At 42.9% G+C, this 27,283-nt stretch overlaps 1 protein-coding gene and 1 long non-coding RNA gene across 8 annotated transcripts in view; one reads left to right on the top strand and one right to left on the bottom strand.

Annotated features, from left to right (window-relative positions):
• The window catches only part of ESRRG (estrogen related receptor gamma), a 404,778-nt gene extending 377,729 nt beyond the window's left edge, over window positions 1-27,049 (bottom strand). For 2 of the 7 annotated variants that reach the window (XM_082049944.1, XM_082049954.1), the window contains exon 1: window positions 6,303-6,401. Coding sequence is in view for 1 of the 7 variants with exons in the window: in XM_082049951.1 (XP_081906077.1) it covers window positions 27,030-27,031 (2 nt within the window). In the remaining 6 variants the exon portion in view is untranslated. Of the gene's footprint in view, window positions 1-6,302; window positions 6,402-27,029 lie in introns of those variants that run through there. The other 5 variants (XM_082049951.1, XM_082049949.1, XM_082049952.1 and 2 more) reach the window with 5 other exon arrangements.
• Window positions 6,663-11,625, top strand: LOC309437909. Its single transcript, XR_014183676.1, has 3 exons — window positions 6,663-6,767; window positions 7,636-7,828; window positions 11,363-11,625. It is a non-coding gene; the product is annotated as an uncharacterized lncRNA (long non-coding RNA).
• Window positions 27,050-27,283: the final 234 nt, after the last annotated feature.

The following is a 27,283-nucleotide window of genomic DNA, read 5'->3' as shown; positions in this document are numbered from 1 at the left end:
AACAAATTCGAAAGCCTCTTGCTTAATTCATGCGGGTCTTAAAATTCAAAGACATCATCAAGAGGAAGGCATTTAAGGCTAATGCTCTGAACAAGTAAAACAGGGCAAATTCTCAGTTTTAGCATCAATCTCAGGATATTTCTTTTATATATATCAATACCCTGTTTCCAGGGGTCAAGTAATACGAGACCAGCTTTCTCTTTTAAAAAGAGATTTCTAGCTCTCGTAATAAAAGAAATATGACTGAAAGTAACCACAATAAAACAGAAGTCCAGCAGAAGCACAGTAATGCCTTTAAAAGTCACACATTTTAGCTAGTCTCAAAATTTTCAATAAGCAGTACTGGTTTTAATTATCAATCTCTGAACCCAATAGGAGTACATAGACTAATGAGAGCTATACCTAGAAGGTGCTTAGGATTTCGCTTAAATATTAAGTCTGAAACTCTGTCCATCCAGACCTGTCTGATCTCTGCACGGATTCTGAATCAGTCCTATCCCCAGTCTATCCATACACATACTAACTGCGACTACTGGATTTCCTTTTTAGCAATTTGATGCATTTGGACCCTTGTCAACGTATGAAACACCTTCCTCATCCTCACACAGCAAGCGGCTACAGTCTCCGCATTGAAATTCCTCCATAAAAGTCACTTCTCCCTTTTCATCTATTAAGATTCTAAACCAAAACTAATATAATCACCAAGAAATTTGTATGCTGAAGCTAAGTGTTGTTCTCATCAGCAGCTCTGCATTACCCAATCGTTCAGGATTCTCTTTCCTCTTGTACTTACTATGCTCACATTCTGTGCTACGTATACAATTAAAATTGTTTGGGTTTTCATACCATTTTTGACTTTTGTTTTCTAAAGTATCCAGCATACTTTGAAACAAATATAGGTGACAACATAGATGTAAATATCACCATGGAGGCATCACAACAAATGTGATGCTTGGAATAATTCATTCAAGGTGTCTAGATCCAATTTAAATTCTTTCCCAATTTTAACTGAGGCTTCATAACCAGATGAACTTAAAACAAGGTGTACGACTTCATGCTACACTGGTAATCCACCCTAACTAGGAAATAAATTTTCAGTGATTAAGTTGAATTGTTCGTACAAAATGCCAGCTTCAGCTTTTCACCCATACAAAATAGCTTGGAAAATATATACTGCATGTGTTTATTATAGCTATAGTTGCCATGAACATCTATAACTCTCCAACAATTTCTTTGATTTATGTTCAAAAACATACAGGGCATGAAATGATGCCTGCAACCTTACATTTCCCTCAAGAACATTGTGGGGAGAAGATATATTCCAAACATCATGTTAGATTCCTTGTTATGTCTCCTTTTTAAAATAAATGTATGATAATCAATTACACATGCTTCAAAGCAACTGCCACTAGATTCCCCAACAGAAAAGCTGTTTGAGAAAAGTTCCATTTTCTTTCCCCTAATGGTTGAGTTATAATAAGAGATCTTGCTTAGATATTAAGGGAAAAAAGTGTATTATAAAAGATAGGCCCTGCTCAACTTGAATATGCACGTGCAGGTTTGTGCTTGCCTAGACTTGACTTAGAACAAGGCTTTCACAGAAGTAACATCTCCACTGATCAACATGCTAACAAAAGCATGTGCGTGTGAAGATCTTGCACCTAATCTCCTTGTCATATATTCTTGTTGTAATCCAAGTGATGTCAAGAGAACAACACAGATGATAAGTTAATGTATCAGGCTCGACTTCTCTTTCAACCTCAATATGCAAAACATTCATTTAAGAAGTCCACCCAGATGTAGCTTCCACTAGAAACAGAAACCTGCAGATGTTTATAGGAATATCAATTAAGCTGGATGGGAGCGCTGCCATTAACGCGGGTGCATGTAAGATTGGGCTTTGCAGATCTGCCTGTACTCTATGCAGAGGCTGAAGTGTATGTTTTCTCCAGAGTATTGAGGCCCACGGGTTATATGCCATTAACAGGTGAGCATATATGGATGATATCTCTGCAACCTCGTGGCTCCGGCACAGGGACAAGGGCAACATCCCTGGGCAGCATCCTTGCCCGTGGTGGGGAGACCAGAGTGGCTGGGAATGCATGCAGCGCTTGGCACCCAGCATAGAAAGGGTCAGGATCTTTTGTCTCCTCTGCACCAGGTAGTTTTTGTCACCTTCACCCCAAACAGGGAGCTCACACTCCCTGCCTCTTTTAATGGCCTGGGTTACACCACAAACTAGACAGCTAGCAAACACTATAGAAAACTGGGCTGCATGGGACAAGCCTCTCTAAGGAGGACTTAAACTTACTGGCTTTGAGTTTCAAGCGAATATGGAGTAAGCTGGATCTGAGACTTTTTTCAAATAAAACATAGCCCTGTTCATCCCTACAAGTGTGCAAAATGTGTGTACAAAATCTGGAAACAGAAATGAATTCACTCATTCCCCCCAGTTGTGGTTTTGTTTTCTGTCTTCCTTTTGAATCAAACCCTCAAGGAACAAAAAAATCACAGGAGAAGAAATATTGGCTTGCACCCTCTTTGGACTGCAGCGCTTGTTTTATCTGTTACTAATGAAGCCGAGGAGGAGGAGGAGGGGAGATCACTGGACGTGCGTGCCTATTGCCCATGCAGCCCCAACTAGATAGCATCAACAGTTGTTCTCCTATTTTCACAGCGGGAAATAAGCAGGTACTAGCTGTATAGGAATAATCAGGAGGAATCTAGGTCAAAATCAAAGCAAAACTGGTCTGTCCATTTGAGGAAACTCACATGCAAACACAATACCCATGTAAAAACAAAGAACATATTTGTTATGGTTATCTCTCTAAAGATTGTTAAACAAGCATTCAGGCACTGGCCTACCTTGAGTAAAAGGCACTATTCCTTTAGTGTGACTTTTGAAAAGGCATTCAAAATCAATATAAACTTGAGATATTAGGAAATTTTATAATCATTATTTCACAAAGGCAGACTTGAAAGGGTCTCTTGTTCATGGGTAAATCTTCAGTTAGTTTTTCTAGTACCAGTGGTTCAATCGAAAGATTCGCCAACTGCCCCCTGGAGAAAACTGAAGATCTGCATTTAAATGGAGATAGAGTATTTCCAAATGCACGGTACCTGCAAGGCAGATACTGTCAAGGTTTCTCAGTGAGTGGATCTCAAATTGTATTAGGTACATTTCAGTGCCATAACTATCCCCATTTCACAGGACTGGGGCTATTTCCATATCATTTTTATGTGTGCATGCTTTGTAATATTTGTCCTGATAAGTCAAAATTAAACCCCCATCTACAACAAAGCCCTCACATACGAATGACAAGGAATTACAACCTTATGTATAATTTTCTGATATGCACAATGAAGACTATATTAGATAGCTGGACTAGAAATCTTAAATAATTGAAAACTCTGATGACTTAATAGAGTAGCAAGCTTGGTTTACAATGCAGCCAATTTAGAGCCATAAAAACACTGTGTAAAATTTTTATCTTGTGGTTGACCATTACGTATCCTATTTATTATTCCAAAGTATTTCAACAGCATTTTTCTTCATCAATGTGGCTGCTGGCATTTAGCACCCACTCACTAAAAGCACGTGATTTTCCTGGAACAGCTTTAGGAAAAGAAAACAAAAAATTAGCAGATCACTACAAAACTGTTCCTCATTGTAATACGCATCTTTTCACATTCTGACTTGAACCGACTTCATGTGCTGCAGAACACATTCAAAACCACCAAGACTTAAATATAATAAATCAAAGCCATATACATTAAGTTAAAAAGACTGGTGTAACTACTGATCCTGACACATCAGAGAACCAAAAAAAAAAAAATCAAACCTCATGAATACTTTGCTGCTAATGTACACGAGTTCAAAGAGCAGTGTTCCTCTTAGGAAAACATCTTCATTTTCATATCAGAAAATCATCCTAACCTTCCAGAAAAGTTTTTGTGAGCATGGAAGGAAACAGAGAGAAGGTTTAGAGTGCAAGAGACATTTGTGATGGGTTTCAGACACACAGGCATTAGTCCAGCCAGCCTCTCACTGAAATGCAGGTTGCAATTGAAACGTCCCCGTAAACAAGGTTACTGCGAACGGCCCAAGATATCCTTCTCAGCAACACCTTCACCAGGAGCCCTTCAGCTGTCTACTTAGTTTGTTATACCTTATCTCACAGCCCTGACATCCTAATGCTGATTCAAATTCAGGATTCAAAATGAAAGATGAAATATCTCTAAGATCACTTAATATTGAAATACCATTGCAGTAATAAGTGGTGCCAGGCTCGAGATAGGGATATAGTACTCTAGTGGTAACCTTTTAATTTCTGACAAAATACTGTGGAATAACTGTGATGCTGCAGACACAGTTAATGCAATCGATTTGTTTTCCTTATTTTGATAATGAGCACACTGAATGTCGTGTTTACCTTCTCCTGCCCCTGGCACATTTTAAACTGTAAAGTCCTCTAAAAGGAGACCTGCCAGATTCCCAGTACAGACAAGAAACCCCCCACATCACAGCCCCCTGCCCCCCTCCAGCATGCAGAACCACAGCTACCTTGATGCTCTCAAGACAAGGAAGATCATAACCACATGAGTCACTTCGTCATTCTAAGTCTTTGGCTATTTTCAGTGGAAATGCAACGCACGCACCATGTATAATCTAATGTAGGTTATATTGTAAACTACTCCCATTCTGAAAGCGACGGTAGGTATGCTACAACAGAACATTTTGTCCTCTGAAATAAAACAGAGAAGTAGCACCAAAATGTATCAGGCAAGTTTTGCACTTTGTATTTGAGACCGGGCACTAATAAATGCTTAAAACTTCAGTGGTTTTATACAAAGGGCATTCAGATTTCCCTCCTGGCCACAAATGATGATAGGCTGAAGTGGCGGGGGGGGGTCACTTCTTTTTCTGTTGGGTTATGTTTGCTGTCAGAGTCTCCTTAACAGTATGAAAATACAGGATTGGGGGCGGGAAGATATTGAGGGGGTTAGCAATTACAGGAGAGAAAGCCAAGCTGCTCAGAGCCTGCCTTCCCACACTACCATTCACCTTCATTTAGCAGTCCTTCATATTCTACTCATTTTTCCTTGCCTCCCCCATTATTTAGTCATCTCCTGAATGCAGTCCTCTCTGGTATAAAGAGAAACATACGAACTAGACCAAGTACTCAGAGTGCTTCCCCTGCAGCACTTCAAAATATACGTCCAGACCACTCGCTCCTTCATAGCATTAACGCTCAGGGGAAAATAATAAATAAATAAATAAATTTCCTCGCAACCGGGTCACATTCAGCTCCCCACACGCAACCACTTCTCTAAACGCCTCAAACCGGGGGCCGGGAAGGTGAAGTATCAAGAAGAGCACGCAGTGCGTGGACTTTCCACACTTTCCTTCGCCCTTTCGCATTTGGGGTGTGAACGGCCCCGCTGCCTTTGTGTGTGCGTGTCCCCGGGTCCTGACACGACGGCACCGGTAGAGCAAAGTGCGTCCACGCCGCCGCTCCAGCCTGCCGGGGACAGCGGGGAAGCAGCACCCAGCGGCAGCCGTGTCCCCCGCCCGGCGTGCAGGGCTCCCACCGGGCCTGCTCGGCTCCCGCCAACCGCTCGCAGAAGTGTTGCAGGGAGGAGAGGGCGGCGGGGGAGGGACGGGGACGCGCCCCCCCCTGCTGGGCCAAGCGGGCCCCGCCGCTGCCCGGGCCGCGCCGCAGCCGGGACACTTCGGGGCTCCCGAAAGGGCACCCCGGAGGAGGGAGGGCGACATGGGCAGCAGTCGCGACAATCACACGCGCCTTGCAAACGGCTTTGAGAGTCCGGTCCTCCTTCCCTCCTTGTAACCGCCAGAGCCACCCCGGGACCCCGGCCCCAAACTCTTGCTGACTAAAGCCTCGTCACTTCCCCGGCACTCCTGACCCTGGGCAAGGGGGGAGGACAAAACCTGCTGGGGGAGGATCTGTTAGCAGAAAAAAAAGAAGAAAAAAAAAAATCATTCTCCCTTCACCCCTCCCCCCCCACCCCGGACTAATAATTTTAAATAATTGTCCGAGAGACGAGAACCACTAAACCCCGGGCGGCCGGTGCTGTTGTGCGGCTTTTTACGAAGCTGATGTTTGGGGGGGTGGGGGGGCGGGGGGAGATGACTCTGAGCAAGTGCAATTGGCAAGGTCTGAAGGTGGAATGGGGTGGGGGGGGAGCGCTTCTGGCAGCGGCTCGTCTCCAAGCAAAAACATGCCCCCGATGCAATGTCAGCTCGCAGAGGTGCGGGGTGGGGAGGGGGGGGCTCGCTTTACCTGGTCAGCTCAGAACCGCAGGCAGGTTAATCAGGTGAGTCGTCAGGGATTTTAAAGAAGCCGAAGCCGGTTTCTTTGCTAGGAAAGTCTACAACACCATGCAGGGACATTGCAAAATCTTTACACACGCCTCCTTTAACTGGGCTCCCACGACCTCCGCCGGCGAGGGGGGAGCCGCCGGCGGGCTGCAGGCCGTGCGGTGCCGCTGCGGCGAGGCGGGGGGCGCGGGAGGGGGCGGCGGCGGCGGACGCGGCCCGGTGAGAGGGCAGCGGCGGCAGGCAAGCGGCGGCGGCCCCGGTCCCCGCGGGCCCGGCCCCGGCGGCGTTCCCGGGCCTCCCTGCCGCCTTGGTAGCGCCGGTCCGCACTCGGCCTGACCCGGGACGTCACGCCGCCTGTCTGTTTTCTCAATGATAACTTGGCAGGAGAAGGGGAAAGCGGCCGGGTTTTTCCTGGGCTCGTTACCGGGTATGTGCACGTTTCTTTTGCATGCGTTTTTTGTTTTTTTGGGGGTTTTTTTTTGGTTTTTTTTTAACCAAAATAATAAAAAGCCGGGACAGGAAATCCGGGGCGCGGTGGGGGCTGCCGCTCCGCGATGGTGGCGGCCGCTCGCCGGCGGGCGCGGGGAAGCGGCGGCGGCGCGGCCGAGGGGCGCAGGCATGCGTTCATCTTTTTGTCTTTCATTTTACCTTCAGGGTGACATTCAGTGCCAGGCGAGCCTCACCGGTCACCGCCAAGTCCCACCTGGAAAAAAAAAAAAAAAAAGAAAAAAAAAAAAAAAAACACGAAAACCAAAAAACAACCCAACCTCAAAAAGCAACTACCGAAAACGGGGGGCGGGGAGGGGGTACCACCCCCCGGCAGCCCGGATGCGGCGGACGGGACACATCGCCCAGGGGACGCGGGGACACACACAGGCACGCGCACGCCGCCAGGCTCCAGCAGGCCATTTGCCGAGCGGGGGGGGGAGGGGGACACACCTCAAAAAAAAAAAAAATTACAAAGAAAAAAAAAAAGCCCCGCGATGCAAGCCGGAGGAAGGCAGGCGAGGAGTAACGCTGCTGCCGTGCAGGCCCGGCGCCGCGCCTCCCCAAATCTGCAAGCCTCTCTCTGCATGGGAAGGCTGGGGGTGGGAGGGGGGACCCCCGGAGCACAGATTGCTATGGCACTGGGTTGAATTTGGGGTGCACCCGTCCTCCCCGCGGGCTGCGCAGCGCGGGGCCGAGGGAGGCACGGCCGTGGTTGGGCACAATGGCGTCGCTGCTCAGGAGAGCAAAGGCTCGCACAAACCCTGGCAGGATTTAAGCACGGGTGTTTAAACCACCTCTCTTCCCAGGGTTGCGGAGCACCTGTTTCTGAAAGCTGGACGTGTTACGGTAAAACAGCAAGCGAGCTCAGGCCTGTGGGCAGCACCGAAGTCAGTGTGACCCCTGTGCACACTGTGAGCCGTTGTTATGAGTAATGGCAGGGGCTGGCAAACCACCTGCATTTTCTTCCCTTGGTTTTTGTACTTTAAAAAGGAAAATCCTGTAAGTCTACACGGTGGCCCTGCTTAAATCAGGAGACCTTTTACATAGTGGATTAACTCACATGCAAAAGTATTTCCAGAATTAGGCCTCACCAAGAAACTATCCCTGGGAGCTCAGACTTAAGTGCCTCTTGAGCTCAAGACCAGTTGTTATATACACAGTGTTAATATCCCAAACTGCTGAAACACCACAACACCTGCTCAGTGACCAGAGAGCATCCCAGTGGCACCCAAAGTCAAGTTTACCTCTTGTGTGTTGTGCTTTGCAGCACCTCTTTTAATAACAAGTTACAACATTCTTGATACACATGTAACTAGCACAGTGAAGTTCATGAAGGGATTATGTAGCAGGGCTGAAACGAAACCATTTTTTGCAACTGCCTCTGTTCAGCCTTAATATTAGCATTTACACTTTCATTTTTCCTCATTTAAATATAATAAAAGGGAAAATTGCCTTTGCTTAATATTGTTACTAATCAAGTTTTGCTATTTCAGTTTTTAGAAGGAGATAAAGTCAGGGAGAAGTTAGTGTACACCTTGTCTGTTACTGGACTCTCTGCTCTCAACCACACCTTCTTTTAAGTGGTGAGACCGTCTGTTGCAACAGGAAAACAGAGTTAGGGAAAAAATAAATCCATCTTGGAATATAGTACAGTTCAAGTGTCATTTTAAGAAGCCTGAAACTGAAAGCTTTTTTTTTTTTTTTTTAACCCAAGCTACTCAAGATGCTTTCTGGCTTGACTAGAAAGACTAGTTGGTTTCATGTTTCTGTTTTGGAATTGTTTTGAACTGCTTTTAGGCTAAATTCTTACCTGTCTTAAGTATACTGTCTCACCAGTGAGCAGACTACATTACTGATACATATTTTTGGTAGACTTGAAAAGCACTGTGTGCAGCTTGATTGTTGTCTATGTTTTGCCATTCATTTTGAAGTGAGGCTCTTCTGATTGATGTGGGGAATTGTTTGAAAGGATGAAGGGTATGGCATAACTACCCAAGATGCTACTTGCAATTATTCCATACCTCAGCTAACAGGGAGATTTCTACTTGTGACTGTCACACTTTTAAAAGTGAATTAGTTAATCAAATTGCTATTTTTGGAATGCACTTAAAGGAGCATTAAAATGCATTAATTTCATTAAAATAAATAACCAGATAGGCAATAAAACAAGTATTAGTCAAATAAGCAAGATCACCTATGGAGCCAATTCAGCCCTAGTGAAATCAACTGAATTGTGCTTGTCTGCAGCATATTTAATTTGGCCTTTGCAGTCACACAACTGACACTTTATTTGGTTGTCAAAGGTGTGTATATTAAAAATGTGTGAGCCATGCTGCTTCTCCAATGTGATTAACCTCTGAAGTTAAATTCACCTGTTTTCCATTTAGCTCAGCTGCACAGTCCTATCGCATATGCAATTTTTGGTGTGCGTACACACCAGAGATGCAGAGAGGCATTCCCAACCCTGGTATTAGTCTAAGGGACGTGAGTTGTATCTGAAGTGGGGGTGTGATGAGGTGGATTTCAGCAGAGGCTGTTCACAATCAGCTGCATATATGCTCCAGTTAATAGGCTATACTGAAGTCTCTGCTACCATCTTTCATTACTGCTGTTACTCATGCCAGTGACAGTAAAGGAAATGTTGGTATGTCTGTAATCACACGTTCATTTGCTATGTAGATAGATCCTAAGAGCCTCTCAGCCCAGGAAAATTATGCTGGAATAAGGTTGGATGTGAGTGTAGAGCAGAACTGTGTTCAGATAGCTTGTTCATTCTGGAGTGACCAAAGTTGTTTCCTGGTTTCACTTAATCCACTTTCAAAGTGGATTAAGATAATCCAAGAAAGTTAGTTCTTATGATGGCATAATATTTGTCTACACATGGTTTTAGTCAAAAGTAATTACCGTAGTGTACCTAATAGGTGTTTTGGAATAATTTGGTGTGTAGACAAGTCCAAAGTTCCATAGGTGAAAACAACAGAATTTAATCTTTCTGTATAACATGAGGTTAATTTAGCCAACATTTGACCTACTTCTTTCCCTGTGAAGCATATTTAATTCATCACAGATTTTTCTTTCTCAAAAAAACTCCACAACATCTATGTATTTATGATCAATTCCAGGATAGCAATGCCATGTGTACTCCACTAAAAATAAACAATGCAACCAGTATATACTCTGAGCATGCTCTCAACTGCCTTAAAGTGGATAATAGGTTATTTACTGGAGAAAATATCAGCTTCCCAATAGTAAATATTTTGAGTGGGTTGTTATAAACAAAAGGAAAACAAAAAACAAAGCTCTGCTCTGTCCTCTTAAATACCCATGATCCCTTTGTACTTTGACTGTGTACCATTCAAAGCAATAGCACCCCTTGTAAGCACAGTATTAGTTCCCAAATGAGGATCCTCTCAGACTTGCACAGAAGGGTTTGCAGAACAACAGGGCCTTCAGAAGGCACCTTCAGAATAGAGAACTTGCAGAGATCTGAATCAGGGGTAACCTACAGCTACTCTTCTCTGAATTGGGTGTATTGTATCACTGCTGGTGTACAGGAAAGTTTGTACAGAAAGTACAATTTCTTTTTTTATGGCTTTGTGCCAAGCAGAAAGTTCGACAGATGTCATTCAGTCTCATTCTATGCCACAGACTTCCCTGGGAAGAGAGGTGGCTCTTTGACAGGAATTAAGACTCCTAAACTTTAAACTTAGGGATGGTTGTTGTTTTGGTTTTTTTTTTTTTTTTTTCCAGGGAAGGGGAAATAACCTGAAACAAAAGAAAAAACAAACAAAAAAACGCTAGATGAGAAAGAAAGTCTATAAGGTCACCTAGTTTTGTTTTTTGTTGTTGTTGTTTTGTTTTTTAAAGAAACACAAATATAAAAGCTTGATGATACAGATTGCTGACCCTTTAAACATTTACATGGGAAAAGCCAATAAATAATACCAAGATTAAAAAACCCCAACTCCTACTTTGTGTGAAAGGCTGTAATGTGGGAGGGCAAGGGGTACACAGGGATCGTCCCTTATGCAGATGAAGTAGCTCTGCTACTCCATGTAACAGGCAATGAGGCCACACGTAAATTTCTCATTCCTAAAGTGGGTTTGTGATTATCAGCATGACTTTGTTCTCCTGTGCTGGTGCTGGTTGAGGATATAGGGAATGGATTTCATGTCCGCTTCCCTCACACCAAACCTGCTCATTTAAGTAAGAAGCTTTCTGGTAAGAAAGTAAACATTTACTCAAGAAGGTAAACCACAGGTAAATATAAAACAAGAAGTCAAGTTCTTGAATTCTGTCATGCTGGGTGACTTTGACCATGGGTCTAGTTTTAATATTACGGCTCCAACTAGACTAAGATCGAAGGCAGTGAGAGTTTTGGACCATATAGGAGTATGCCTGGTCTGAAATCCTATTTGTATAAACAATTGGATTAGATTGTTTTACCCTCTACTTCCACTGAGAGGTCTCTGAATGTTAGAACCACCTGCGGCAGTGGGGTGTCCCGGCTCTCCCCCACTCCTGTCATTGCAGGGGAATTACTCACCCAGTGAGGAGCACATCTTTAAATCTCCGAGAGGGTGGCACAACACACGCCAAAAGGAAATCTCAGCATACGGCCAGTACAATGAAATGAAGGATCCTCTATGGGAATTGGTTAGTAGTGCCAATGTTTAATATTTGTCATAACAACCGCTGACTGTTTTGGTTTTTGTTCTAACAATGTGAACTATGCATTAAACATTAATACAAGTGAGTGTACTTTTCTTTTGATCTTCAAGCATTATCATTTCTAATGAGAGTTTATATATGAACATTGAAACAAATCCCTGAGTCATGTGAATTTACATTGGTTTTACTCTGTGGGAAAGACATCCCGCATGGGTTACTCATGTCTGTAAAACATAACATAAGTCAGAAGAAAAAAATGAGCTTGCATTTGGCTCTTGGAACATAAATATCTGCATAGACATTTGGCTTGTACACTAGCGGTAATGCAACGTTAAAAAGTTAATTTATCAGAGATTCAGGGTGGGGCCCTCACCTACTATGGGATCCAAGTCTGCTCAGAATAAGCAAACTCACCTTTTAGCTTCTGCAATCTGTCTTCTAACAAGAATCAAGCCTACTGTCAGAGGAATTTGAACTGAGAAGTAGCAAAGGGATCAGAATTTGGCTTGCTTGATATAGACAAAAGTTGCCAAACTGCCATCAGCAAGTAATAATATTGCGTATACGTAGCAGACAAAACTGTACAGTGCTAAGTGGCACATTTCCAGATGCCCTTGACAGCTGGCTGCAGTGCAAGGCTAACCCAGTCCAGACCAACTCTAGAACCTGCTCAGCCATATCTGACATCTGCTCCTCTCATTTTAATGTCAGTCACAAACATTGCATTCCAAGAAAAAAAAAACAAACAACAAAACACTATGGATTGTGTAACTGCCAAGACAGGTATTTGAAATAAAAACAGAATTTAAACCCTTTCCCTTTCACATGCTACACAAATATTAAAATAACCAATGATTTAACAGTCTGCGCTTAAACAACTGTGCTTATGTGCAAAGTACGTACAATGTACTGGGGAAAGTACAGGTACAAACCAGTATGTGGTGGGCCTGATTCCTGGATGTAATGATAGTGACTACAAGATTTCCAAAATGCCTCTTGCCTTTCCAAAACAGATCCCAAAGGCTACAGAAGAGTGATGGCTGCCAATAAGGTATTATGTTTAATGGCAGATAGACTCTGTCCATGGTTCAGGTCATATCTCAGGAATTCTCAAAAGCTCATTAATGTGTTTTATTCTTAATCTATAAGTGCTAAAGGAGTTCTGGAAGCCAGAGATCCCGGATTGCCCCACATAATTCAATGTTCTTACAGGAGGCTACAGTCATGCTCCCTACTGTTTCTTTTCTGTGGCCTGAATAACCTTAAACACTGATGGTAGGGCTTCAAAAAGAAGAGAAGCGGCAGCCTATATATAGAATAGTTTATAGACTGGAAGAAGAGGAAACATGAAACCTTTCATCCCTGAACTTGAATTATCTAACTGATATGTTTTATATAAAGAGAGAGGAACTGGTACTATTGCAGTTGAGAAGAAAGCACCTGTGACACTCTATTATGAAACCCCAACACTATTTGTATGAATTAAGTCTTCCCTGAGCTTGCAGAACTTCACCTGGCATGTAAAGTCAAAGGACTAATAGATCAATATCACATCTTAAACTACTTTGGACTGAAGGACAACTGCCTCAACTCCATCTAGACCCTGCTTGAACCACATTGACGTTATCCGGCCTTAAAAGTTCAGTGAGTCTTCTGACTTTTCAAAATGCATAAGTACATCCCCAGGCACGCACAAAAAGCTGCACTTGCAAAGATGCGACCGATGTGGGTAGAAAACGGCGTACAGAACCATGTAGGGAGGACTTTCTTAGCATCACTCAGGGTGAGGAAGCCTGTTGGACCATGGGTTCCCAGGCTGCATTCACAGCCCTGTAAAGCCAGCTGGAAACACTCCCTGTAGTTTAGCTCATTTGGTTTGCATTAGAGATGGTTGTTTCTAGAACCCTAAGTGAAATGTGCTGATACTGAACCCATCGTTCCTCTTACATCTGCCAGCCTTTAGCAGGTGACCAAGAGGCTGGTGGGAGAGAGAGTCCCCCAGGTTTAATCCGCTTGTTCATGATGGAAAATGATGAGAAAAGTGGAAAGATGTTATTCCACAGACCAGTGCAGTTACTTACATTTAACTGCTTACTCTCAGTTGGAGCCCTGAATTCCACTACTATATATGAATGTCATGGTATGGTGAAGCCTTATTCAGTAGTTAGCTGGTCAGAGCCACAAACTAGAAATGAGACATGCAGCCAGTGAAAGCTGACATAGCTCTCAAAATCAGTGAAGTCATACCAATTTGTGCTAGCTGGGCATCTATCTTCAATTTCTAATCAAAAATGAGAAATTGCATCTTTTCATTATATTTTAGTCATATACATCAACAGCAATAAAATAAAAAGTTGTAAATAGCTTTATAGCCAAGACAGAAACTGAACCAATGCAAAATCTTTAGCAATGAAATCCTATAACCACATTATTATGTATTTCAGTGTCGGAGCCATGTAGATTACTGCTTAACTTCAGGACAACAAAGTAAGCTCTTTTTCTTGCCTCTGTCTTTCAGTCATCATTAGTGCTACAACCTTCCAGTCCTCCTCATGAGCTCATCTCCCAGTACCACCCCCAAGGAGAGAGGGCAAAGTTACATGATGGGTGTTTTTCTGTGGGCGGATGCCTAAACGTGAAGGGAAACAATTGAATTTTAATGACAGTTTTGAGACTCTTGAAGTTAATTTCTGGGCAGCACAGGAATTAGTGGGGCTTGCTGCTGCCAGGAGCCACGTGCTTTTGTCTGCTGACGTTAGCAGGATTATGAGTGCTCAACTTTTTGCACAAATAAGTGCCAAAATAGCACCAGGTCCTTCTCTCATGCCGCAAAAGGCTGGGGAAGAGACCTGCTGCAGTCAGGCCCAACCAAGTTGCCCCAGTGTCAATGCAGAGCAATTTCTACAAAACTTAGGATAACTGCTCCAGGTTTATGCTACCAGAGATGTGTTCTCGTTAGGTATTTACAGCATAGTAGCATTGTTCAGGGTAAGAAGGTAATTTTATTAGGTGCTGTACAAAACATTTCGTCAGATAAAGTTCCTGCATCCAAAAAACTTATGAAAAAAATTGCAAAGGGAGCACAGCAAACAACAGGATATCCTGGGAAGAAAGAACACCAGTAATTGCAGCAAAGGCAGCCAGCTAAGGAGGCTTTTCCTACGCACAGGGTAATGATAATTCTGCCAAGGAGGTAAGTTGTTTATTTCCTTTGTAACTATGATATTTCCATTGTGTTACTGAATCACAGTTAGTTAATAGCTTACAAACGTGAAGTTTGTTAAGCTTTAGAAACCTTGTCATATCTAAGACAACGTGGCGTGTTTTATCTAAATCTCTATTAAAAATTTGTAATCTAGTAGGTTTTGGTTGGGTTTGTTTGTTTGTTGGTGGTGTCAAGGTTTAGGTCGAGCCCAGTGTCCAAAAAACATGCAGGCAAAAATTCAGAAAAGTACAGTTAGTTAGAAGAACTTGGCTGAAAGGAAAAATTCACTAAAAGAAAACTGGTCTTGTTTTTAACAAAACCAGGACAGTTGGTTTTTATAAATGTTTAGTAAAGGAGGGGTAATTTTTGGTCTTGTTTTTGTCATTTTAGAAGGCTCAGGAAGGAATACAGAGGATAGTCCCCAGATCTGTATACACCTGCTTGTATATAATGAAATAGAAAATTAAAGATTCTTCAAAATAGTGCCAGCCATTTAATCTGCTCTGTAGTTGGGTGGCAGAGTTTGAACCATTTTCACCAAAACAAAGAGACCCACTGCAGAGTACTGTCTTTTCAGTTTTGGGCTAGACAATCACAGCCCCGAACAGGTCACAAAAGGGTTCAGCCTTCCGTGTGTTACCCCTTTGCTCGGATGGCAGCTACAAACAAACAAACAAACAAAAAAGAAGAAGAAAAAGAGGACGGACAGACAGCCATCTGCCATTGCCATCTTGCCCAGGGGAGGAGGGAGCTGGTGTCCAACCAGGTGTGGCAGGACCCGAGCCCAAGCTGCCAAATGGGCTTCCAATGGGATAAGCAGGGAGAAGCGAACGTCAGGGAGCTGCTTCCCTTGCAAACATCTCCATGTTCCCCTTTGCATTCTCCCCTGAGACGACTGAGAATTTATTATTTGGCTGTTGGGTGTGTTAGTGTCTGTGTCCACCTGCATGCTACCAGGCATACAGAAAACATCACTGGTGGACACATTCTTGAAGTTCCCTTAGACTGAAGCTAGTTTTTATCTTACTTACAGAAGAATTAAAAGAAATTTCAGGGAGACGGATTTTACTGATTCTGATATCAAACCAGCTTTTCCCAACTGACTAATACTATTCTTTATATATGCTACCAAGAGTTTAGTTCTGTCCATTGTTATTTCTATTCAATTATTTCAACAAGGGCAATTTTACTTAATTTTTACTTTTTTTTTTTTTTTTTTTCCACTGTACTATGGTACAGTTCATTACATTAGATTAATTTTACTAGTTAGGAGACTTCACCATAATATTTTGCTACAAAATTTCTGCTGAGTAGAGCCTCTGTCTCATGAACACCCCATCCAAGTCCTTCTGGAGCCATCCTGAGAACTTCAGTGATCCCCATACTTGGCCCCCTGTGTTTGTATCAGGCTTGCACACAACCAGAACAGCCACAGTCTCAGCCCCTGCTCTGAGCCCATGGGACTTGGGTGTTCAGTTAAGACTGCAGAGGAAGAACCATGGCCACAATCCAGTTAATTATTTTAATAGCTGTTAATAAAAAAAACATATTCCTAATCCTTACTTGTTACAGCTTGATGCATGGTAAGATACACGATATTACCTGAAACAATTAATATTTTTTTGGCCTCTTTTGTATGAATAATGATTTTTTAATAGATTGGTGTATTAATTTCTAGTTGGTAGGAGACTGTTGCTCCACATTCCTACCTGTGCAGATAGAATATCACATCACTATCTAAGTTACCAGGGTGGTATGCTACCCAGAGTTAACATCCAGAAACGATTTCTTCAATTCCAGCAGTATATGCTGCTTCTTGAGATAATTCTTCAGGTACAAGCCGAATTAAAAAAGGCCCTTCACTGTTTTCCACTATGCCTCATTTTTTCTCTCTCAGCTTTACACTGTAGCAGAGGATGTACAATGTGGGATGCTAGTTTTCCTCCCTGTGGCTTCAGTGCAACACATTGCTATGCAAGAGCAATTCCAACTGTTTTCAGGTAATTCTGCTGATATACTTACAAATGCAGTGGTTAACATTCAATAAATGATGTGGGTACTGGAAAGACAAACAGGTCTTCCAATACTCATACAGGTAACCATAAGGTATAAGCTTTATAAATATTTAATGAATGAAGCATTGCCACTAAATGAAAGTGTCACAAAGCTCTTGAGGAGATGGTTGGAGCAAGGCTTTAGTAGCTTATGAAGGCATCACAAAATCCATGTGCTTTATGAGGCTGCAATGTACATGCAGCAGGTGTGTGCAACCTGCTCTGTATTCCTAAATCCATCACCAACATATCATTGGGAACTTGGGCTTCTGGGAGTCACGTCTTTCTCTGTGCCCCAGTTTCCTTACATGAAAGTAAAAGTTATGTCTTTGATACTCCCCTGATGAATAGATAAAATTCACTCATTACATGGCAGATGTTACAATCAATCACAGGTTTACCATGTCTGTTGTACCCAAACATTTTAAACTATAGGATCAAAATAAACCACTCATAAAAGTTAGGCACAGTTGTAGAAGTTCCACACTGTGGAACATGGATCTAAGCAATTTTAGTGGATGTGATGCCAAACTTACAGATCAGATGAACTTCAATGTGGTTCTAAAGATATTAGCACTCCAATGACAACTGGTTCGGTCTGCATCTTCTACTAGGTCAGGAAACACCCATGCCAGTCCTATCACAGTCCCTTGATTATTTCCTTCCCACTTTGAATATTTTTCAATGAATGCTGCTTGCTACAAAACAAACAAACAATCAAAAAAAACCCCAAACCACCATAATTTAAACAGTGACTCTATTGCATGTTTTTCCTCTTAAAGAATTTTGATTGTGACATATTGTTGAAAATTTATTAGCCTAGGTAATGGGTAAAGGAACTCAGAAATAATTCAGTCACTATGGGCACTCTCACTTACATGGGTCTGTTACTGGTGATCCTTCCTTACCTAAATGGAGTTATGCTTAAGGAAGGTAGGATGCTACAGTTTCAATAATTTCTTCATTCTACCAAGACAGACAGCTTCAGACCCTTGAAGTTCCTCTTTTACATGACACTTCCTTTAAAACAAGTTTGTCTCCTTGAGTAAATTTTTCCGTAGCTGTGATGTGATATAAAACACACACACACACACACACACACATCTATACGTGTGTCATAGATATCTCTCTCTCTATTTCTCTCTCTCTCTATATATATATATGTGTATATATAACTTATTCCATTGGATAGATGTTGTTACAGATTAGAAAAATAAAAAGTAAAAATGTATCTACTGTATGTATAAAATAATTAGGTATCACCCAATTTGGAAGTATAAGTTCCATTTATTTCTATTTTTCCCTGAATACATTATCACCACCTACCCCAGAAATAGCTGATGTCAGTAGCAGTATATGTATGTGTACAGCTGCAAAATCTTTTGATTTTCATGTGTCAGTGAAAACCATCACTGGATTACTGTATTTTTTGCCATATGTAAGAGATTCAATCAGTCTAGAACTTTCTACTGATGCAAAGGCATGAGATTAAGAGCTCCAAGCATCCTTTGAACATGAAGGAGTCACTACACTGTATCCTGTGAAAATATGTAATACTTCCAACTTTTTTCAAGTGGACAAGATGAAGAAGGATGGAAGAGGGAAGAAAATTGTTCAGATAAAATCCAAGTCAGAAACAGGAAAAAGACTTTCTAATTCATAATTCAGAAGTCTGCACTATTTTCATTCCTTGTTTAAAGATCTATGTTTTTAATTCTAAATTTCAAGCATGTTTTAGATGTCTCACTCTTTTCTGGTAAACACAAAAATGTGAAATAATTAAGTAAAAAAAAAAAAAGTTAAATAGTGATATAATTTGTTCAGAAAGCGTTGACTGATAAGCATATGCATGGAATTACCTAGTTCAGTTCTACTTGAACATTTTCCTAACTGGAAGAAAATGTGTAAGTTCCTCACTCATTTTAACAGTCATCATTAATTGAAGGTAAACTTAGCAACACTTCATTGGCAGCTTCCCAAGACTGCCATGAATGTAAGGATTTGTATTTGATATGAGGAGAAAATAAGAATAATAATAATAGTTTTCCTGTATTTGCATGAAGGAAATAGTTAAACACAAAATACCCAATATACCACTCATAGGCACGATAGCTGTTTCCATGGCAGGGGTGCAGGGGGAGGAGGGGGAAGGGGCAAAACTCCTACTACATGGCAAGAAATATAAAAATATTAAGTAGAAGTCAGTTAAAAAAAAAAAAATAAGGCCTGGAACCATAGCTTTCAACAAAGATTATTGTGTTATTTCTATGTATTTCTGCACAACAACATCAGAATGCTGGCTGGGATTTCTGAGCATTTCCACAATCCCAACAGTAAGAGGAAGCTATTCAAAGTCACGAGAGTTTTGGTGTTAACTGCAATGGAAACAGAACGGAGCCTTTATCTTTAGTTAAATCAGTTATTTAGAATGAACTTGTGTTGCAATATCATCTTTTCTCCCCTCTGTGCTTAGAGTCAGAGCCACTTATACATTACTGATGTACGTTCAAAAAACCCCATGCATAGACCACAATGTACTATTCTTGCAAGTATTTTGAGGGAGGGAGATGGCATGTATTGTGCCAGTGCTGTGTCTTAGGGTCATGAGTCACTCGGAAAATACAGAGAAATACTCCTTTTTGTGCTCTGAATAAAAAGCCTTTTGGGACAGAATACAAACATGGAGAAGTAGTTTCTAAGCTTATTATCACTACTCTGTTTATTAAGAATAAAACAAATTTTGAAATGCATCAAATACCTAGATGGAAACAAGTCATTTTCACCAGCATTTGCGGCAAATACATTTATTACATTCAGTCAACATTCTAAGCCTATTCCTATACCTACCTGCATGATGAAATGAGCCCCAGGTGTTTCCATACATGACATAACAGTAAAACAAACCACAACAAAACCCCAGACAACAACAAATAATAATCTAAATTTCTATTTATTCAGCGACTGAATCCTAGCCAACATATACCACTATTTATCGTGACTAGTGGTAATTTTACACACCTTGTAAGCACAGAAGGCCCTTGTAACATTGGAAAACCTGAGATACGCATTATTCTGAAGATGGTTTTAGTTTTGTTAAGGGTATACTGATAGAATAAAACATAGGCATTTACAAGAAATAAAAATATTTTGATTTTGTTAAGACTGAGATAAACTAGTAAAAGAAAAAAAAATACAGTATTAAATTTGTTAACCCTCCATTCTCAACATAACACCTGCAATTATATGCTCTCTTTTCCTTTCTGGCAAGATCTAATTTTCTGCAAAGATGTCAAGGGGACCGCTGCTCTCCATTTTCCTAAGTTAGCACACAAACATCTGCCAAATGCAGTACGATATGCTGTTCACCTTTGTTGTAAATGTAAGACTTTTCAATTTAAGAACTGTATAAATGAATCAGTATTCATTCACACCTATACTTAGAGGTATCTATTATAAAATAGAGAGTGTTCATTTTAAATTTCCTTCTTATTGTGATTTTATGCCATTTTCCTCTGCACTAATGCTGTTTGGAACTGCTTAGACATAATAACAAATGCAAGGGAAGTAAAAACAAAAGTAATGCATTTTCCCCCTTATTTGCTTCAAGTATTTATCAACAAACAAATGTGATAAAAATTCAGAGCTAAAAGGTCTTGCCTGACATCTCATTTAAACAACTCAGTAGTTTAGCAAACTGGTACAACTCAGTAGCTTTGTGCTCTGCTCCAAAACCCAAGACAACAAAAATCCCAAACCGTCTTTACACGTTTAGGTTTGCCCTCTGAAATCCCGTGCAGTATCTAGTAGCCTGTATTCGATGTCAGAGTTTCCAAGGGAAGTAGTAGGGCATTGTCTGTGGTTGTGATGTTTGTTTTGTTTGTGTTGTTTTTCATTATAATATATAGAGATTTCTCATCTATGGAAAGAAAATCTACGTACATCGGTAGAAAGTGTGAGCAAAAAGGGAAGATTAATTAACATGTGAATAGAAACAACCAACCTTTCTTCAGTGGATGCTTTTGAGTCAGAAATGTTTTTTCTCATGCTGCAGAAACCCTCTATTCGAACAAGTACACGCTAACATCACTTAGTCCTCTAATCACCATCATTACCAAGACAGAAGCAACTGCTATTGATCACACACAGCATTCTGTAAGATCCATTTTTCCAATTAAATTTATATTCTCCTTCTTGGATGTCTGCTTTTATTTAGTTTTCAACACAATTACAGCTGTACCTTTGTTAACTCCTGTAGCAATAATTCATTTGCAGAAACTGTTGCTCTCACTAACATTAGCCATTACTGATTATAGTATTGCTTAAGGCAGATTCCTTGTTGTAAATGGCACTGAACATTTTTACCTGGATATTGCAACAACACATTATGAGCATTGGGTTATAAACAGAATAGTAAATAATGTTGCCAACCTCTGGATTTAAGCAATAAATTAGTAGACTTGTGTGCAAAGAGACACTCAACTAGAAAAATCAAACTATCACTAAAGCATCTGATACAATGCCTGTATCTGTCTCTGCTCTGTTAGTGATTAATCATTGCATTCAACAACAGTCTTAAATAATAAAGATCAAAGTTTCCAAGGATAGCTTCTGGGTTTGAGTTTCCAGCTTGAAATACCTAAAGTTGCATTTTCCACTTGTGAGGTTCCCAGACCTCTCACTGGGCTTGTATCCCCTCAACATCAGAAAACAATAAATCCAGAAGAACAGGCCACACATCACATCAAATCGAGCCCCATTTCATTTAAAAATTTGATCCTGGGGTTTAATATCTGACACAAGCATGATATGATCCCTATCAGCATACACACATTAACAAAAAATCCCAATCTAAAAAGTTCATTTAGTCAACTCCAATTTTATCTCACTTAATTTCCATACTTTGTTGGTTTTGTTTGATATGAGAAAAACATATACAAATTTGGGGAATTTGGCTCTATGAAATATATATATAATTTATCTCTCACTATAATTAACAATTTTAGCTTTTTTTAATTTTATACAAGAGTACTGTGAAAATAATGGGGTTTTAAAAAATAATTTTATAGGATCACACCACACATAAAAATAGCAAATTTACATTGTGCTGCTATAAATATTTATGGACATTCCCTTTATTACAAGAAATTGAGAATTGCATTCATGCAGCTTTTCAAGAAACACCAAAGTGCTATGTTCAGCCACTATATCCTTGGTTATAAATGTGGGAGCATAACAGCGCTGTCCAGGAAGTCTCCTGGAGTTCAGGACTCAAATCAGGCTCCATTCATAACCTCTTGTGACCTACTCCAATGCACCATATTAAAACTTCCTTTTACATCAGCTTTCATAACTCCTAATTCACCTAAGTAAATTGCTTTCCTGCTTTCATGTATTGGGGAAGAGGGAAGAATCCTGTGATAGCTGATATTTGCAATGTTATCGGTGATTTCTTAGTGCAAGGTAAAATAAGATAGTAGTTCTCTAGCATTTAATTATTATTAGCAAAGGCAGGATAAGGCTATGCTACACTGTACTGAGTAAAGAAGTTTTCTTTTTCCAGCGAAGTTTTATTATTGTTGTCAATACCAAACCATACTCTATGATCTCCCTTCAACCACGGTGAAGCTGTTTTTTAAGCTGTGATGCTGCTCTGTGAGGATATTCTATCTGCTTTGAAAGTAAGTGCCAACTTGTTTAACTCCTGACAACACTTTACCACAGTCCTGTCGAGCAAGCGGGAGAACACCAAAAAGAAAGCAATGAGGCCAAATCCATTCTGGGTTTCTGCAACTCAAACCAAGATATATGCCATAAAATCGCACATTCAGAAATCCTTCACCTCTGTCACGTACCGCCTCACTACTATATGTTCACCGATTATTTTTTTTCCCCTTTTCTACCAGAAAGGACAGTTGCCCACCGGAATGCTTCCAAATTGAGAAAAAGGGGGTGCACTGTCCCCAGGGCTGTGCTGTGGCCGTGGGAGCCCCATACCCTCTTTCTGCCCCAGCATCAGTGCAAGCGCGGCCCGGCTCCGGCGCGAAACATCGGTCCCTTGGGCAAGGCAGACAAAGCGACACAATTTGGGGAATGGCTCATGGGCCTGAGAAGGATGTCTCCCCCCGCGCCCCGCACCTTTTTTTACCTCTCTGACATCCACTTATTGTAATTCCTCAGCTTTCAGCAACTTTCCTCCCCACCTCCAACCCCGCTGGAAACTTAGGGCAAACGCCGAGGAAAGGAGAACAAAGGGGCAAAGAACAAAGAGCCGGGGCGGGGAGAGGAAAGGAGGGAGGGGAGAGCTCCCCGCTTTCGGGACAGCCCGAGAACCTCTCTCTCCCGCGGAGCCCCAGCTAGCGGCGTCCCCGGCCGCCGCCGTGGGGGATCTCTGGGGTGGCCGAGGGCTCCCCTCCCTTAACCCACACACCCCCGACAAGGTCTTGCTCGGAGTCTGGTTTGTGTCTGACTGGAAAGCTCCCACTGCGGCCGTGCCCTCAAGAGTAACTTAGTACCTCAGGCACCCCCCCCGCCTCCCCCCACTTTTCCGCCTGCCCGAGGCCCCGCACCGGGAGCATCCTCGCCGAGTCCCCGCAGGGCCACTCCTGGGGACCCGCTCCCCGGGACAGCAACACGTGTCCGACCCCACAGCCGCGGCCGACGCTACCCAGAGCCGGGGCCGCTCCGCGGGGCGGCTTTGGGGATCACAAAAAAACAGCGAGCGAGCCGAAGCAGATTCTCCATTTCGCTGCAGAGCTCCAGTTCCCCTCACAGCAACGTTAAACTTTTGTTAAAGTGTCACTAAGCACCATTTTTGGATGGTCTTGCACCCCTAGACGCCCGCTTACCAAATGCCACCCTTTCCGCAAAACTCCTGCTCCCTCTATTAAATACTCTTTGAAAGCCGCAGTTGTCCTCGTTACCTGTTGCTATGACCCCCCTGCCCTCTTACTGGGGACGAGGGTATTAATTCTTTTTCCACTGCCATCATGCTGTAGTGGCTGCAGGTGGCACCGGGTTGTGAGAGCCCCACCGAAGTGTCAACTCCTGGTGACTGCGGGCGGAGAGAGAGCGAAGAGGACAAGGTTTGGGCAGGACGGAGAGCAGCGAAAGCACTTACAGAATTCGTGAGCGATGCCCACTCCTGCTGCTCAATTCGGAGTGAAACCAAGGGCAGAGAGAGCCGAACTACGGCTTCGAGAGGGCAGGAGAGGAACCATGTCATTAGGTTACCAGGGGACCGCACGAGCTAAATGCCATTCTACGACTGCCTTTTAGAGAGGGATGGGGAACCATCGTTATTTTTTGGGTCAGGCATTTCCAAATTAAAGAGTTAATTGACACAGTTCACTTCAGTAATAACTGAAGGGAATCGGACTCTACCTGAGAAACTTCTAGAGGGTTTCTTTCTTTCTTTTCTAACAGAACTTCATCTTCCTGTAGGCGAAATCAATCTTGTCCTTAATCGGGAGTGGAAACAAGCAGCGAGCAGGGCACAGAGAAGGGATGCAGATGCCCGCGGGACGCGGTCCAGAAGCGGTTCCGATTTTAAACCAGTCTGAGCGCTCCATGAACCGGCCCTACGTCGCGCTAAACCCCACGGGGAAACTGCCCCCTCGTCCCGAAAGCCCCTTCCCTGAGCAGCCCCCAACAGCGAAATCAGAGAAAGGTGAGGAATGAGACAAACAGTTTAAAAACCTGAGATTCGCAAATGAGGGGTGTGAGGTTCAGCTGTAACACGCGTTTGCGTGAATGCTTCCCTGGGAAGGGGAGTGAAACTTCAGCCCAGCCTGTGCCCTTAGTTAACTAAAGCAAATTACTTGCCTCCATATAAAAGGTTTCACGTATGGTTACATGTGAGGAAATGCGAGGAGTTGATGAGTCTGGTTTTTTTTTTTTTTTTTATGATTTAATCAAATAAATTAAAGGAGGAAGGTAAGGATACGCCCAATTTGGGACTTCAAAAAAAAAAAAAAAAAGAGGCTTTAGTTTCGAGGGACGCTTTCTGTCCTGCTGCACAGAGCAAAGCGATGCTCTCAGAGTCCACTCATCTCATTACTGCTGGTTGTTTGGGGTTTCTCTTTTCTTCCTAATGGAGTAGCCTTTCATAAGCGATTGCAATTTGGGGGAGAAAGGTTGAGTAGGTGCCAAAACAAGCTGGGAGTGGGGCAGAACTTTGCTTTTCAAGCAATTTAGCAGAGAATAATTCTGCTTACAGCAGAGGTAGGTGGATACTTGAAAACATCTTCCACCGGGGTGTCCTACTTTAGCAATTTTAATTAAAACAAGGTTTAAAAGATGCAAAGAAAGAGCAAGCTTCTTGCTTTATTTCCAATGGGCGTGGGGGATTCCGTCAGGCACAAAGTGCTTCCAGCTTGTTCTAACGTGCACCTTTGTTTAAAAAGGAAAAAAAAAATCAAGCTCGTCCTCTGATTTCAACTAATGTATTTTTAACTAGATTTCTTTCCTCTGCTTTGTGTGATCTGATACCCACCGTATAGCCCTGGCCCACTTTCAGCCCTGCGGGTGCCCTGTATTGTGTGCGTGCCTGAAAGAAAGGGAAAAGTCTTCCATCTCACACTCTTGTGCCCTATACTTGTGCTTGGGAAATGAATCGTGTCCAAGCTAGGGGTCAGCAAAATACGGATCTTATCCCTCTTCTCTCTGCCTAACCCTAGAGGAGTCGTGACTTTGTAGGTCCAACCTGGCTGCCACGGCTGTGACCGTCCAGAACCTTGAATCAATAACGCAGCCAGTTCAGTTTTCTGACGCTTCTTTTCCACGGCTGCTTATTGAAAAGGAGGCTTTACTGCCACCTATAAATAGCGCTATATCCAAGTCACTTAGTCACTTCTTTTTTTTTTTTTTTTTTTTTTTTTTTTTTTTCTGTATAAAGCAGCAAAGTTATAATCAAGATACCGCAAGTTCTTGCTATATGGCAGGGCTGACCTCCGGAGGGGCTGTGCTGGAGCTCCCGTCACCAAACGCGGCTGCTCTGCAGCCTTGGAGGGGAGCAGGAGACTCGGGCGGACCCAAACCCAGACACGCACCGGCTGCCTTTGAACTTTGTTCACAGGCATGTGGAGGAGAGGAACAAATACCGATACTCACCGTGCTCTTTGGCTTTCCAAGGTGTAACTCCGTCTCTCTCTCTTCTTGGTGTACAAATGAGCAGAGGTTACATCCCGGGCACACGGTATAATGCCCTGGATAACCCCGACCCTGTTAATTTAATGCTACACTAACCTGAGCGTGTGTGATTGGAGCTCGAGTGTTGGTTTGGAAAAGCGCCTCTCCATGCTGGGAGCAAATTAGCCTTCTCTGCCCACACCCCGCCTTTCCACGCGAAGACTCTCCCTGCCCTGCATTCCTCCACAAACCAGGACACCCACCTTTTTCAGAGCCATGCTCCCTATTACAGATTGCATTTTCCCCCCTTTTGAATCAACCTTGCAATTTCTTAAACCCACGTGCCGTGCCCTGCCCGCTGCGTGGGGCTAGATTTCACGCACTGTATCACGCCTAGGTCGGGGACTGCCAGAAAAGCGCCGAGACTTTGCGTGGGGAAAGGAGCCAAGCGTGCGGGGGACGTGCTGCAGCCCCCACCGGGGAAGGGGTTGCGTGGACCGGCGGAGATCGAGGCGTTCCCCCCCTCCAAAATCTCAGGCACAGCCCGAGGCACCGGGCTGTTCTCCGAGCGCTTTCTACCTGCCTGCACAGCAGGCTGGGAACTGACGGACGGTCATTGCTGTGAGTGGAGCGATCAAACCTCTTATCCTCGCTCTTTTTTAACTTCCCGTTTAATTCCCACAAATGGGGTTTGATGAACACAGCTCGTTATCCGCGCCGATACCAGGGTAATAATTGTCAGGGGGTCTAAGCGCTCCGGGAAAAGAACAGCGGAAGAAGAGGGAGGGATATAACCTCCGTTATCTCGCTGTTGTTAATTCCCAGCCGGCTCGGACTCAGGGGACAAGGCGATCGCTTAACAAACCCTCCTCCTCTCCCTCCACCACTCCTTCCTTCCTTCCTCTTCTCCGGCACATTTTCTCCCCCGCGCTCGCCCACGTTTCATTCCTCCTCTTCGGGAGGAATAAGCCGTGCAAACTCAAACTTAAAAAAAAAAAAAAAATAAAAAAGGTGGGTGGGAGCGAGGGAGACATGAGGGGAATAAAAAAAAAAAAGAAAGGGGAGGGAGGAAGAAAAGGGCAGAAAGTGTCTGTGCCTGATCGCTGACCATCTGTGCAAAAGGTGATGGTTGTTAGGTACTCACATGGCTGGTGGCAGAGCAGCTCTTAGCAATTAATAAGTCTCTCAGCTTGAGCTCTTCTTTCCCCTTTTTGACGGTAGCGTTCTCTATGTGTCTCTCTCACTCACGCACACATACACAAACCCGATCAGACGCTTCAGGACCGGCCGCTTTGCGAGGGGAACAACACGGGAGGGTTTGTATTACTCCAGGTTCGTGTGTGTAGCCTATAAATAGCGAACTTTTTGATGGAATCAGCTAACAAATGAGAGGAGAAG

The sequence above is a fragment of the Streptopelia decaocto genome (assembly GCF_964273445.1).
Source record: "Streptopelia decaocto genome assembly, chromosome: 3".
Lineage (NCBI taxonomy): Eukaryota > Metazoa > Chordata > Aves > Columbiformes > Columbidae > Streptopelia > Streptopelia decaocto.
This window is presented reverse-complemented; position numbering and strand designations above follow the sequence as displayed.